This window comes from Cetorhinus maximus, chromosome 2, assembly GCF_964194155.1.
Source record: "Cetorhinus maximus chromosome 2, sCetMax3.hap1.1, whole genome shotgun sequence".
Taxonomy (NCBI): Eukaryota; Metazoa; Chordata; class Chondrichthyes; order Lamniformes; family Cetorhinidae; genus Cetorhinus; species Cetorhinus maximus.
Window position 1 is genome coordinate 218,146,925 of NC_135880.1, and position 12,321 is coordinate 218,159,245.

Here is a 12,321-nt window from a genome sequence, read left to right on the forward strand (position 1 = left end):
TTCCTTTAACATGCTCCTTCTGCCTCTTTGACAAAGTTTTTGGCCATCTGCTCTTTTATCTCCATATCTGTCTTGGAGTATATTTTCGCTTTCTAACACTCTTTGAAGTGCCTTGTGATGTTTTATTAGGGTAAGGATGCTATATAAACACAAGCTGTTGCTGATGTTGTTACATCAGAGTCAAGACCAATATTGACATAAACTCAAGTTCACAAATACACTTTCAAGCAAGGGTTACTCGATAGCTAGCAGCTCTCAGAACCATGGATGATTTTCCTGGTCAATCATTGTACCCTATAAGCAACTTCCCTAGCAAAATAGTAAATCAGTCTCAGTAAATCTATTATGAATCGAAAACAAAAAATGCTGGAAAAACTCAGCAGGTCTCACAGCATCTGTGGAGAGAGACAGAGATAACGTTTCAAGTCCGTGTGACTCTTCTATAGGTCTAAAGGGAGGTAGAGGTGTGGTGAGATGTATACTGATCAAGGCGGGTGGGACAGGTGGAGCTGGATAGAAGGCCAGCGATAGGTGGAGGCAAAGGAGAGATGGCAAAAGATGTCATAGACAAAAGGTCAAAGAGTTGTTAGTGGTGACATTAAGCAAGCAAAGTGTGATAATAGCTGGATCAGGATAAGCACTCTGGAAAGTGACAGATGGGGATAGGGTGGGAGGAAGGGACACTGGAGGGAAGAAAGATCGAAAATAGGCTAAAAGCTGGGGATAAAACACTGAATGAAAATGGAAATAAATTTAAAAAATAATAATAATGAAAATAAGTGGAAAAGAAATTTAATAAAAATTTAAAAAATAAAATTGAATATGGAAAAAAGGAGGATGGAGGAGAGAGTTTGTGGTCTGAAGTTGTTGAACTCAATGTTCAGTCTGAAAGGCTGTAAAGTGCCCAATCGGAAGATGAGGTGCTGTTCCTCCAGTTTGGGTTCAGCTTCACTGGAACAATACAGCAGGTCAAGGACAGACATGTGGGCATGAGAGCAGGGTGGAGTGTTGAAATGGCAAGCGACAGGAAGGTCTGGGTCATGCTTGCAGACAGACCGAAGGTGTTCCGCAAAGCAGTCACCCAGTCTGCGTTTGGTCTCTCCAATGTAGAGGAGACCACATTGGGAGCAGTGAATGCAGTAGACTAAATTGAGGGAAGTGCAAGTGAAGCACTGCTTCACTTGAAAGGAGCGTTTGGGCCCTTGGACGGTGAGGAGAGGGGAAGTAAAGGGGCAGGTGTTTCACCTTCTGCGATTGCATGGGAAGGTGCCGTGGGAGGGGGTTGAGGTATTGGGGGTGATCGAGGAGTGCACCAGGGTGTCCCGGAGGGAACGATCCCTACGGAATGCCGACGGTGGGGGGCATCATGCTGGAGTTGGCAGAAATAGTGGAGGATGACCCTTTGAATGCGGAGGCTGGTGGGGTGAAAAGTGAGGTCAAGGGGGACCCTATCGTGGCTCTGGGAGGGAGGGGAAGGTGTGAGGGCGGATGCGCGGGAGATTGGTTGGACATGGTTGAGGGCCCTGCAGAAGGTGTAACACCTGCCCCTTTACTACCCCCCTACTCACCGTCCAAGGGTCCAAATACCCCTTTCTAGTGAAGCAGTGCTTCACTTGCACTTCCCTCAATTTAGTCTACTGCATTCGCTGCTCCCAATGCGGTCTCCTCTACATTGGAGAGACCAAACGCAGACTGGGTGACCGCTTTGCAGAACACCTGCGGTCTGTCCGCAAGCATGACCCAGACCTCCCTGTCCCTTGCCATTTCAACACACCACCCTGCTCTCATGCCCACATGTCCATCCTTGGCCTGCTGCAATGTTCCAGTGAAGCTCAACGCAGACTGGAGGAACAGCATCTCATCTTCCGATTAGGCACTTTACAGCCTTCTGGACTTAACCAAGTTCAACAACTTCAGATCATGAACTCTCTCCTCCATCCCCATCCCCCTTTTTTTCCATATTCATTTTATTTTTTTAATTTTTAAATTTTTTTCCCACTTATTTTCATTATTATTACTTTTAAAGTTTATTTCCATTTTCACTCATTGTTTTATCCCCAGCTTTTAGCCTTTTTACAATCTTTCTTCCCACCACTATCCCCTCCCCCCACCCCACCCCCACTAGGGCCATCTGTCACTTTCCAGAGTGCTTATCCTTATCCTGGTCCTGCCATTATCACCTTTTGCTTTCTTAATGTTACCATTAGCACCTCATTTAGCCAGTATCACCACCACTAACAACTCTTTGACCTTTTGTCTATGACATCTTTTGCCATCTCTCCTTTGCCTCCACCTATCGCTGGCCTTCTATCCAGCTTCACTGGTCCCACTCCCCTTGATCAGTATATATTTCACCACATCTCTACCTCCCTGTAGAGGAGTCATATGGACTCAAAATTTTAACTGTCTCTTTCTCCGCAGATGCTGTGAGACCTGCTGAGTTTTTCCAGCATTATTTGTTTTCGTTTCAGATTTCCAAGTGTTTTGCCTTTGTTTCAGTCAATCTGTTCCTGTTCTGCTACTCCTGTGGTTGCCATTGCTCAATTCAGCACAGACTGGGAATCAAACCCACAGCTTTGAGTTACATGATGTTTTACTGAGCCCTTGGTGAGCCCTTGAAAGTGTGTTCTGATGCATTTTCGGCATTCCGTAGGGACCGTTCCCTCCGAGACACCAGGGTCCACTCTTCCATCACCCCCAACACCTCAACCCCCTCCCATGGCACCTTCCCATGCAATCGCAGAAGGTGCAACACCTGCCCCTTTACTTCCACCCCTCCTCACCGTCCAAGGGCCCAAACACTCCTTTCAAGTGAACGCTTTGTGCGAGAATTATGAAGATTCTGGACATATCATACCTGACAATTCACCCCAAAGTTGCTTAGCAATGGCTGTGGAGCATAAGACACCACTGAGGGAGGTCCCACTACTGCATAGCTGGAACAGACAGGCTGCATGCACATGTCTTGCATGTACGGGGAGTTTACTGCTTCGTGTGAGGTGTAATCGGGACACGGTGACCATTGTGGTATCGGCTGCAGGGTCGCAGAAGATGACTGAGGCAGCCATGTAGTGTGGAAAGTTCCTTCTTCAGCATGTTGCACTGACGGTGAAGGAATATCAGCCTCGGGGAAAATAGGATGTCCTAAAGGCAGAGAGAAATAATACCAATAAATGTGGCAGTGCGTTCATGTTCAAAGTAGATCAGAATCTAACTGCAGTGACATTAAAATAATTTTATTGTGAATTCTATATGTTGTAAGAATCCACACTATTATTATACCAGGATTGCAGTTTCTCCATGACTCACATGTACCAAGCTACTTATAATGCCCTGGTCCACTCCTCCATCACCCCCTACTCCTCAACCCCCACCTATGGCACCTCCCCATGCCCACGCAGAAGATGTAACACCTGCCCCTTCACTTCCTCTCTCCTCACCATCCAAGGGCCCAAACACTCCTTTCAAGTGAAGCAGCATTTCACTTGCATTTCCCCCAACTTAGTCTACTGCATTCATTGCTCCCAATGTGGTCTCCTCTACATTGGAGAGACCAAACGTAAACTGGGCGACCGCTTTGCAGAACACCTGCGGTCTGTCCGCAAGAAAGACCCAAACCTCCCTGTCGCTTGCCATTTTAACACTCCACCCTGCTCTCTTGCCCACATGTCTGTCCTTGGCTTGCTGCATTGTTCCAGTGAAGCCCAACGCAAATTGGAGGAACAGCACCTCATCTTCCGACTAGGCACTTTACAGCCTTCCAGACTGAATATTGAATTCAACAACTTTAGATCTTGAACTCCCTCCTCCATCCCCACCCCCTTTCCGTTTCTTCCCCCTCCCTTTTGTTTTTTCCAATAATTTATATAGATTTTTCTTTTCCCACCTATTTCCATTATCTTTAAATCTATACCTGTAATGCCCTGTCAGTCTTTCCACCCCACCCCCACTAGAGCTGTACCTTGAGTGTCCTGCCATCCATTCTTAATTAGCACATTCTCTTAAATAATATCACCACCTTCAACACCTCTTTGTTCCTTTGTCTGTGACATCTTTTGATTATCTGCTCCTATCACTGCTTGCTCGTCCCTACAACCACCCCCACCTCCCAACTTCTCTTCCCTCACCCCCCCCACCACCTTAAACCAGCTTATATTTCACCCCTCTCCTAATATTACTCAGTTCTGTTGAAGGGTCATGAGGACTCGAAACGTCAACTCTTTTTTTCTCCGCCGATGCTACCAGACCTGCTGAGTTTTTCCAGGTAATTCTGTTTTTGTTTTGGATTTCCAGCATCTGCAGTAGTTTTTTGTTTTTATTTACTTATAATGCTCCGGAATTGCGGAATTAAAATCACTTTAAATACTTAAGCCTGCATATTAATGTTTATAATCCCATTGCTTCTTTCTGTTATTAACGACCGTTACCATCTAGAAGGACAAGGGCAGCAGATACATGGAAACACCATCACCTGCAAGTTTCCCTCCAAGCCACACACCATCCTGACTTGGAAACATATCACCGTTCCTTAACAGTCGCTGGGTCAGAATCCTGGAACTCCCTCCCTAACAGCACTTTGGGTGTACCTACACCACATGGACTGCAGCGGTTCAAGGAGGCAGCTCACCACCAGCTTCCCAAGGGCAATTGGGGATGGGCAATAAATGCTGGCCCAGCCAGCGACGCCCACATCTCATGAATGAATTTTTAAAAAGTCCTTTTAGGTGTTGGGCTCTGTGATGCGGATTTCCTGTTTGTGACAACAGTGCCGAGAATGAGCAAGAGTTTCTACTGGGAAGAGAGCGCACAGGGTCACTTTACACTGCCACAAGCACCTTAGGCAATAACCCAGAAGGCAAAACTAGTGAAAACTGGGAATTTAGAATATTGGTCCAGACTGTTTTTTTCCTTCTGGGTTACTATATTGAACGCAAGACAAATATTTCTTCATGGCTCAGCTGGTAGAAGGTCTACTTTCTACTTTTTAAAGTGCATTTATTTTTCTCATTGGCTCATAATAACAATCTAGTAAAATGGTTTACCTCCAGTTTTATGCACAGAGGAAAATATGAATATGAGGGACAGGAAAAAACCCTCTGGTTCATCCAGCCTATTCTACATAATTACGTGTCACACTATATACGCTCCCCACCCCACTCAAAACCACATGAACTCTTGAAAGAGGCAAAAATAAAACAGATAAAAACCCTGGCCAATTTGGAGCTGAGAAATTCATCTCCTGCCGCTCCCTAAGAGATCGAATCCACTCCAGGAGATCAATCCGGCCCTGATAATTCTATGATGTGTCTGGATTTTGAAAGAGGTGATTTTGGCCATCACAAGACATAGCCTTTCATGAGGGTAGGATCCTGTTATTTCCTTCTCAAAGGCCCTGTGCCACTCACTGCTTCATCGGTATCTCTGGTCTCATCGCTGGGATGGACTTGAGATGGTGTAGGGATGCTATCATTATAATATTCCCTTTGGCTGACATTGGCAACTCAGAGGCAGGGAGGCAATGATACCTACATCCTCCAACACTGTAGCAGTGCCCGATAATTCTGTATCATCATGCCCTACTTTTTGTTGGTTGCAATTGGATTCTCAAGAACTAGGTCTGGGTTAGTACCGGTAGTTAGTTGAAAGCAAAATATTGTGGACGATGGAAATCTGGAATAAAATCATATGATGCTAGGAACACTCAGTCGGTTATGCCAGCATCTGTGACATCAGGGCCTGTGACCCTCCACGAGGATCTCTGTTTCTCTCCACAGATGCTGCCATAATCTCCCGGTAGTTACCACTACCAGCCCTCTGCACAAAATTGCCCATCTTTCAGAAAGAGACATCACTAGGAGTGTTTCCCTTCACCTGATCTGTGTTTTTGTTTGAGTGGGCTTGTGCCATTACAAGCCTAAAGGTAATTCATTCCCTGTCTGTCATTCTGGAAAGGCGATTGATCATAAAAAAAACAATGGCGACATTCTGTGGAAGGACTTGGCACTTAACACAATAGTATGAAAATAAACAGAATGGCAGCTGGCACAAGAGATTTTGGTTAGCTGATAAAAGCAACGTCAATTATAAACAGAAAATCATTTGAACACAGTTACAGTTTACAAATGAATAACTGTACGTGAGTAATTTAACCAGTAAAAAGCTCTTTCACACTATTGTTCAGCCTGTGATGTGTCAATTCCTTGATAAGATTATGCTGTTTATTCAGTTATTAAGTACAGGGTATGATAGATCTTACCTATTTGTGAATAACATGCCATCGAAAGGTGTGGCAAAACCATCTGCTTAACATAAAAAAAAACTCAAGTTAGAAAAATCATTACATGTATTGTTTTCTGCAGTGAAGTACAGGTTATTTTGAGTTGGTAAGTGTGTTTTGTACATTTTCCACCTGCAATTCATTCAAACTAATATGTGCATAAGCAAAATAGTATAATTTAAATGATCAGAGTTAGTTTCATTCCTTTTCATATAATTAAATCATGATCAGCATTAAAAGTATATTCTGTGGTTCTTTCGTGTGTTCTACCACCTAGAAGGGCAAGAGCAGCAAATGCATAGGAACACAGCCTCCTGCAAAGTTCCTCTCCAAGTCACTCATCATCCTGATTTGGAAATATATCGGCCGTTCCTTCACTGTCGCTGGGTCAAAATCCTGGAACTCCCTCCCTAACAGCACTGTGGGTGAACCTACACCACATGGACTGCAGCGGTTCAAGAAGGCAGCGCACCACCACCTTCTCAAGGGCAATTGGGGATGGGCAATAAATGCTGGCCCAGCCAGCATTGCACACATCCCAGGAATGAATTTTTAAAAAATGTTGTGTGTGTGAAGTTCTGTAATGTTCTGCGAGCTGAATTATTAATAGGGCCAATAACTGTCATGATTTTTATTTTTCGAAATTTTAAACAAAACAGTGGCCTTTGACACACAAACTGAGCTACTCCTGGTAAACATTCTTTATTAACTGTAACTAAGGGAGGAATTTTCCGTGCCTGTTGGCGGTGGGTGCGTTTGACGGTGAGAATGGGCAATAGGGCGAGAAGGCCAAAAATCATGAAACCAGTTTGCAATTGTCCACTCTGCCCATCAAGAGTGGGCCGCATTTCCCACCAGTGCATGTCAGGAACCTCATCGTAATACGTCTGCATATCAATATAAGCCCAGCTCGTCAGAATCATCCCCTAACGCTGGATCATCCGAGCACGTCAGTGTGATTGCACGCCAACGTGTTTCACAGCCGAACATAAGCGACGTACACTTGGTGAGCTGCACTTTGAGGTTTGTTTGCCTACCTTGCTTCAGGCAGCATTGCGCAGTCATCAGCGCCAGGCTTTGCAGACAGCACCACATCACTTTTAGGGGGTCTCATTGGCAGGTCTTTACCTACCAGTCCAGCCATAACGTGGGGGTGTCTTTTCAATGGCTGCAGGGATGGGGCTTGCTTGGGGAAGGAGAGAAGTGGCCTCAGGCAGGGTGGGGGCTGCACTGGGGAAGGGGGGTAATCCCAGGATGTGTGTGGGGATGCATGTTGATCTGTGCAAGTGACCTCAGGAGTGTGGGGGCTGAGGAGGCGGTCTCCAGAGGAGATGAGGCCAGGTGGAGATGTGAGGGTTTATTTGAGACAGTGAGTGGTGACATCCCTTAAGCTGGCAGTGAGTGAGATGCCAGTAAAGGTGTGGTGGGCTTTTGAGTGTGTGAGTTTATAGTGATGAGCTGGTTGCCTTACCCTGGCGGTACAGATGAGTTCATTCATCCATTTTCTTCACAGGGTGGCTGACCACTTGTGTGCAGCATTGGCACTGACCACCTCTGACCACCTCGCAAGCCGGAGTGGTGATACAGATGGGGCTCCTGCGGCCAGAGCGGGGGGTAGAAGACATCACAGCAGGCTCCAAGGCTGTCCAGGAGGTGTCCCAGGGATGTGTCACTGAATTGGGAGCTGTGGTCTTCTTGCTTTCAGGGCAATATCTTCTGTGCAGCAGTCCTGGAGCGGAAGCACTAAGACGTGCGTGTGTGTGGCTGCACGTTACATATGGTGCCCGACATGAGGAAGTGGCGGGGTGACGGCGTGGGGGGCAAATCAGAGGCAGCCCGCTAGCGAAGCGGCATGTTTCCCAGGAATGCCTGATTATTGAGGCAGGATTGGGATGATACAGGGTGAAAAGCCGCCATTGCGGCTGGCAGGTAAATCATTCTTTTTCCTGGCCGGTACTGCGCTTAGTGCAAATCTGGGATGATTCTGCCCTAAGATTAACACTGCAATCGTAGAGTTTGTACACACCAGCACTAAAGTTTGTAATGCAAAATTGGAGTTAGAGCCAGTGTTACAATTTACTTGGAGCTATATATGACATAAAAATCAGGTTCTCTATGTACATGGACAACACCCTGCTCTGTCTCATCACTATATCTCTCGACCCCTCTACTTCATGTTGGTAGTCTGCAGTGCTGAATGAGGTGTAATTTAAATTCAATCAAACAAATGGGAAGAGAAAGTCATGGTTTTTGGTCCCCACAAATTCTTCGACCTCAGCTTCCTATTTGACTCTGAGCTGGGCTTCTGATCTTGCATACTCTCCATCACAATTACCTCTGGACACAGCTCGTCTCTGTCCTTGCCTCAAGTTTATAATCTGATGAAACTTTTATCCATGCTTTTACTACCTCCAGGCTCAAATATTCCAATACTTTGCTGGCTGGTCCCCCATCTTCCACCTTCCATAGCTTGTCTAAAACTTTGTTCCCTCCAATCTAAACTGCACGGTTCCAAGGTTTGCTTATCATCACCCCTGTGCTCACTGACCTACATCTGGCCCCAAGATCACAATTTTAAAATTTTGATCCTTCTATTCAAATTCCTCTTAAATAAAAAGGATTTTAAAAGCACTCTAGTGGTTGAAACACTGGTTCTTGTGGAGGCAATGGGGATGTGGGATTCTGGTTGTCAGATATCTTAAGTGAGATTCCGTACAATGAGCATACTGAAGAAAACATGCTCATTGAATGTTATGCAGGTTATTGTCCATTGTGAGATAATGTACACTCTATGAAAAGTGTGAATGAGAAAAGGTTACAGATTGACCTCACTGGCTTGAAACTAATGTTGGAGAGAAAGAAAAGTCTCTAAAATTAAATGGTCGGATGCACACCGTCAACTGTTGGATAGGTTAACAAAAATAAATGCACGTACGAAGAAATTGTTAGGGGTTCAAGAGGATGTAATGCAATGGAAGTCTTTGATAAATAGGTTTTAAAATTTTGTTTAAAGGCTAATTTCAGGAAAAAGACTCTGAAGAATTCCTGCAAAGGCAATCAGCTAACTCCAGGAGAGTGAAGGAACACCACCACCTGCAAGTCATTCACCATCCTGATTTGGAAATATATCGCCGCTTCTTCATGGTCGCTGGGTCAAAATCCTGGAACTCCCTTCCTAACAGCACTGTGGGTGTCCCTACACCACATGGAGTGCAGTGGCTCAAGAAGGCAGCTCACCACCACCTTCTCAAGGGCAACTAGGGATGGGCAATAAATGCTGGCCCAGCCAGCGAAGCCCACATCCCGTAAATGAATGTAAAAAACAAAACGTGATATCTCTAATTAAGATGAACCCTTCCCCATCTTCCATAACTCATATGTTTTCTACACTCTGGAACTCATCCACCTGCCTCTCGAAGGTTTGCAGTGAAGCCAAATTTATTGTGCGTTCTGACAACCAGCTCCATGGGACGTTAAGCCATTGACAAATTACTCATTGTAATTGCTTGCGGTGGTGATAAAACAGGGGCAACTGTACAGCAAACAAACAGAGTCAGACAAGTACACAATTAATGTAACACATAATAAAGAAAAATAAACAAGCAGAGCTAATTAATTTGCATTTAGGTGTTCTGTACCCATTTACTGGCGGGTACAAAAGTTTTCTAATTTGCATTTCAGCAGGCACACCTTGTGGCTCTATAACTTGCAATGTGACAGTTTCAAGAACTCTTCTCAATCATTTGACTATACTTGAGGTACCTCTCTTTGTGCTCTGGGATTGCAAACAAAAAACAAAATCACTAAACATTTGAGATTTTAGGGACATTTAATAATTCAAAGGGCAATATAATAAACTTAAGTCTCACTTCTTATTCTACGCTGAATCTGATTATAGGACAGACCAGTTCATGTGCACCAGTGCTATATTTATGAAGTTAGCAAGCTGCAGGCTTCATTACCATGGTACACTTACAGAGCTGGATCTCCTTATACTAGTGTGGCTATTCCCCTGCACTAATCCATCTGTCATGGGGGTTAGAAGAAAATTAATTTAACTATTCTTGAGTCTAATTCCTTTTATTCTTCTCTCTAGACTCATTATTACAGTGTTTAAATCCAAGTCTGCTGTGAAAATAATAAACCAATATGAGGGATTAGGTCTAGGGCATCAAAAGTTGTCTGATAGGTTAATGCACTGTAAACCACAATTCTTTTTATCAATTGAAGTATTGTGTATGCTGAAAATCTGAAATAAAAACAGAAAATTCTGGAAATCTGAGTGTCTGTGGAGAGAGAAACAGTTAACGTTTCAGATCTGTGACCTTTCATCAGACGTGGGAAAATTCACTCAAAACCTATTACATTTCCAGTTCTGATGAAAGGTCAGACATGTAATGTTAACTCGGTTTCGCCACAGATGCTGCCAGACCCACTGAGTATTTCCAGCATTTTCTGTTTTTATTTCACAATTCTTTCTGCCCTTTAAAATATATGTATAAATATTATATTTCAGGTAGTTTAGTGTCTGCTAACATCTGTTTGTTCCCACAGGAGAAGTGTTAGCAAATTGCTTGGCAATGGCAGAAGAGGCAAGAGGAACTGCTTGGCCTCCTCTTGTTCCTCTGCTCGTATGCCTGGATCTATATTTTGTTCTTCCTTTGCAAGATCCAATATTGAGGATTACAAGTCTGTTATGACAAATACCTCTGCTTTTCTTAAGAGTCAATTACAACTCAATGCACAGTTCTCTACTTTGCTAAAGGGCTCCAATACTTACTTTTGTAAGTGGGTTTGCATTTCTTATGAAGACTTTTGCCTTTAAAGATGTTTATTCATTTAACCCAGATCTCAGGAGAGTGAGACCAAAATGACTTACTTGTACCTCCGTCCAGCAGTTTATACTATCATTTGGTTGCAGCCTTCATGTTAGCTGACTCCATGTGTAGTGTTCAATGGTTTAATTGATCCCTGATTGATTTAGTTAGTCTGGTAATTGATCTATGCTTGATTGCTTAAGCCTAGGTGGGGCCTTTGAGAGCTAAAGCAAACAGAAACTTCCAGAGAAGGACTGAATAAAAACCTAAGCTGAGCTCTGGACATGTATGGGGACATCTTATAATTGAATAGATATTTTAAAGCATTGCAAATAAACCTGTTGTAGACGGAGAACTAGTGTCATCTCTGCATTGCTCTGAGGTAAATCAGCTATATAAAATGTACAACAAACTGGTGAATACAGAACTCCATGCATGTCATGACACACAAGGAGAGAGGACCACATGGAGATGTGGCACTGAACTGGTTCCGTGCATCAGCACCCTTGTGGTATTTCACTATTTTAATTCATGTATGTTTAGCAGGTCACAGCGGGAGATTAATATTTTCATTGTGGCTCGGAAGACTTTAGGGAGGGGCAGGTCTCCACTTTCGGCAGCAGAATCAGGTCATTTCTACTTGTGGGTACTACTGACAGGTCTGGGGGTCATGCATGTACAGGTCAACAGCTGCCCAGTAAAATAAGTCTTAAAACGGCTTTTGGTTAGGGGTAGAGTGGTGCAGTAAGTCAACATACACACTGACCTGTGTTCGTTTTGAGTGCAGTTCTCCAGTGGGATTCCCAGAAGGCCAGGAATCGTTTCCCATATAAATGGTGATGGTGCCCACAGCCAGCCTCAATTCTGCATACACCTCTGTGTTGTCAGACTTTCTGATGTCAAATTGTGAATAATTCAGAACTTCTGCCCGCCGAACATTTGAGAAACAGAAGCATTTCTATTTGGTTCCTCCTCAAAGCTCTACCTTTCGAGCTCCCCCACCAACTCCATTTGCCTTCCTCTTGCTCAGTCAGCAGAATTAACAGCGCCCTTACTCAGTGCCTTGTTTGACCCTCAGCTCAGATTCCATTGCTAAGGCTTTATATTTCCACCTCGAAGTATTACCTGTCTCTTCACCTACGTCTCCCGTCACTGCTGAAACCCTAACCGCACCTCTGTCACTTAAAGGCTAGATGTTTCCAATGCTCTTTCCATCAGCCTCTGGAA

At 44.3% G+C, this 12,321-nt stretch overlaps 1 protein-coding gene across 1 annotated transcript in view; it reads right to left on the bottom strand.

Moving 5' to 3' along the window:
• The window catches only part of LOC144670226 (NF-kappa-B inhibitor delta-like), a 111,190-nt gene that overhangs the window by 42,975 nt on the left and 55,894 nt on the right, over positions 1-12,321 (bottom strand). The window contains exons 3-4 of the mRNA XM_078532716.1: positions 6,257-6,299; positions 2,858-3,144 (exon numbers count right to left, since the gene is read on the bottom strand). Coding sequence (XP_078388842.1) covers positions 2,858-3,144; positions 6,257-6,299 — 330 coding nt within the window. The remainder of the gene's footprint in view (positions 1-2,857; positions 3,145-6,256; positions 6,300-12,321) is intronic.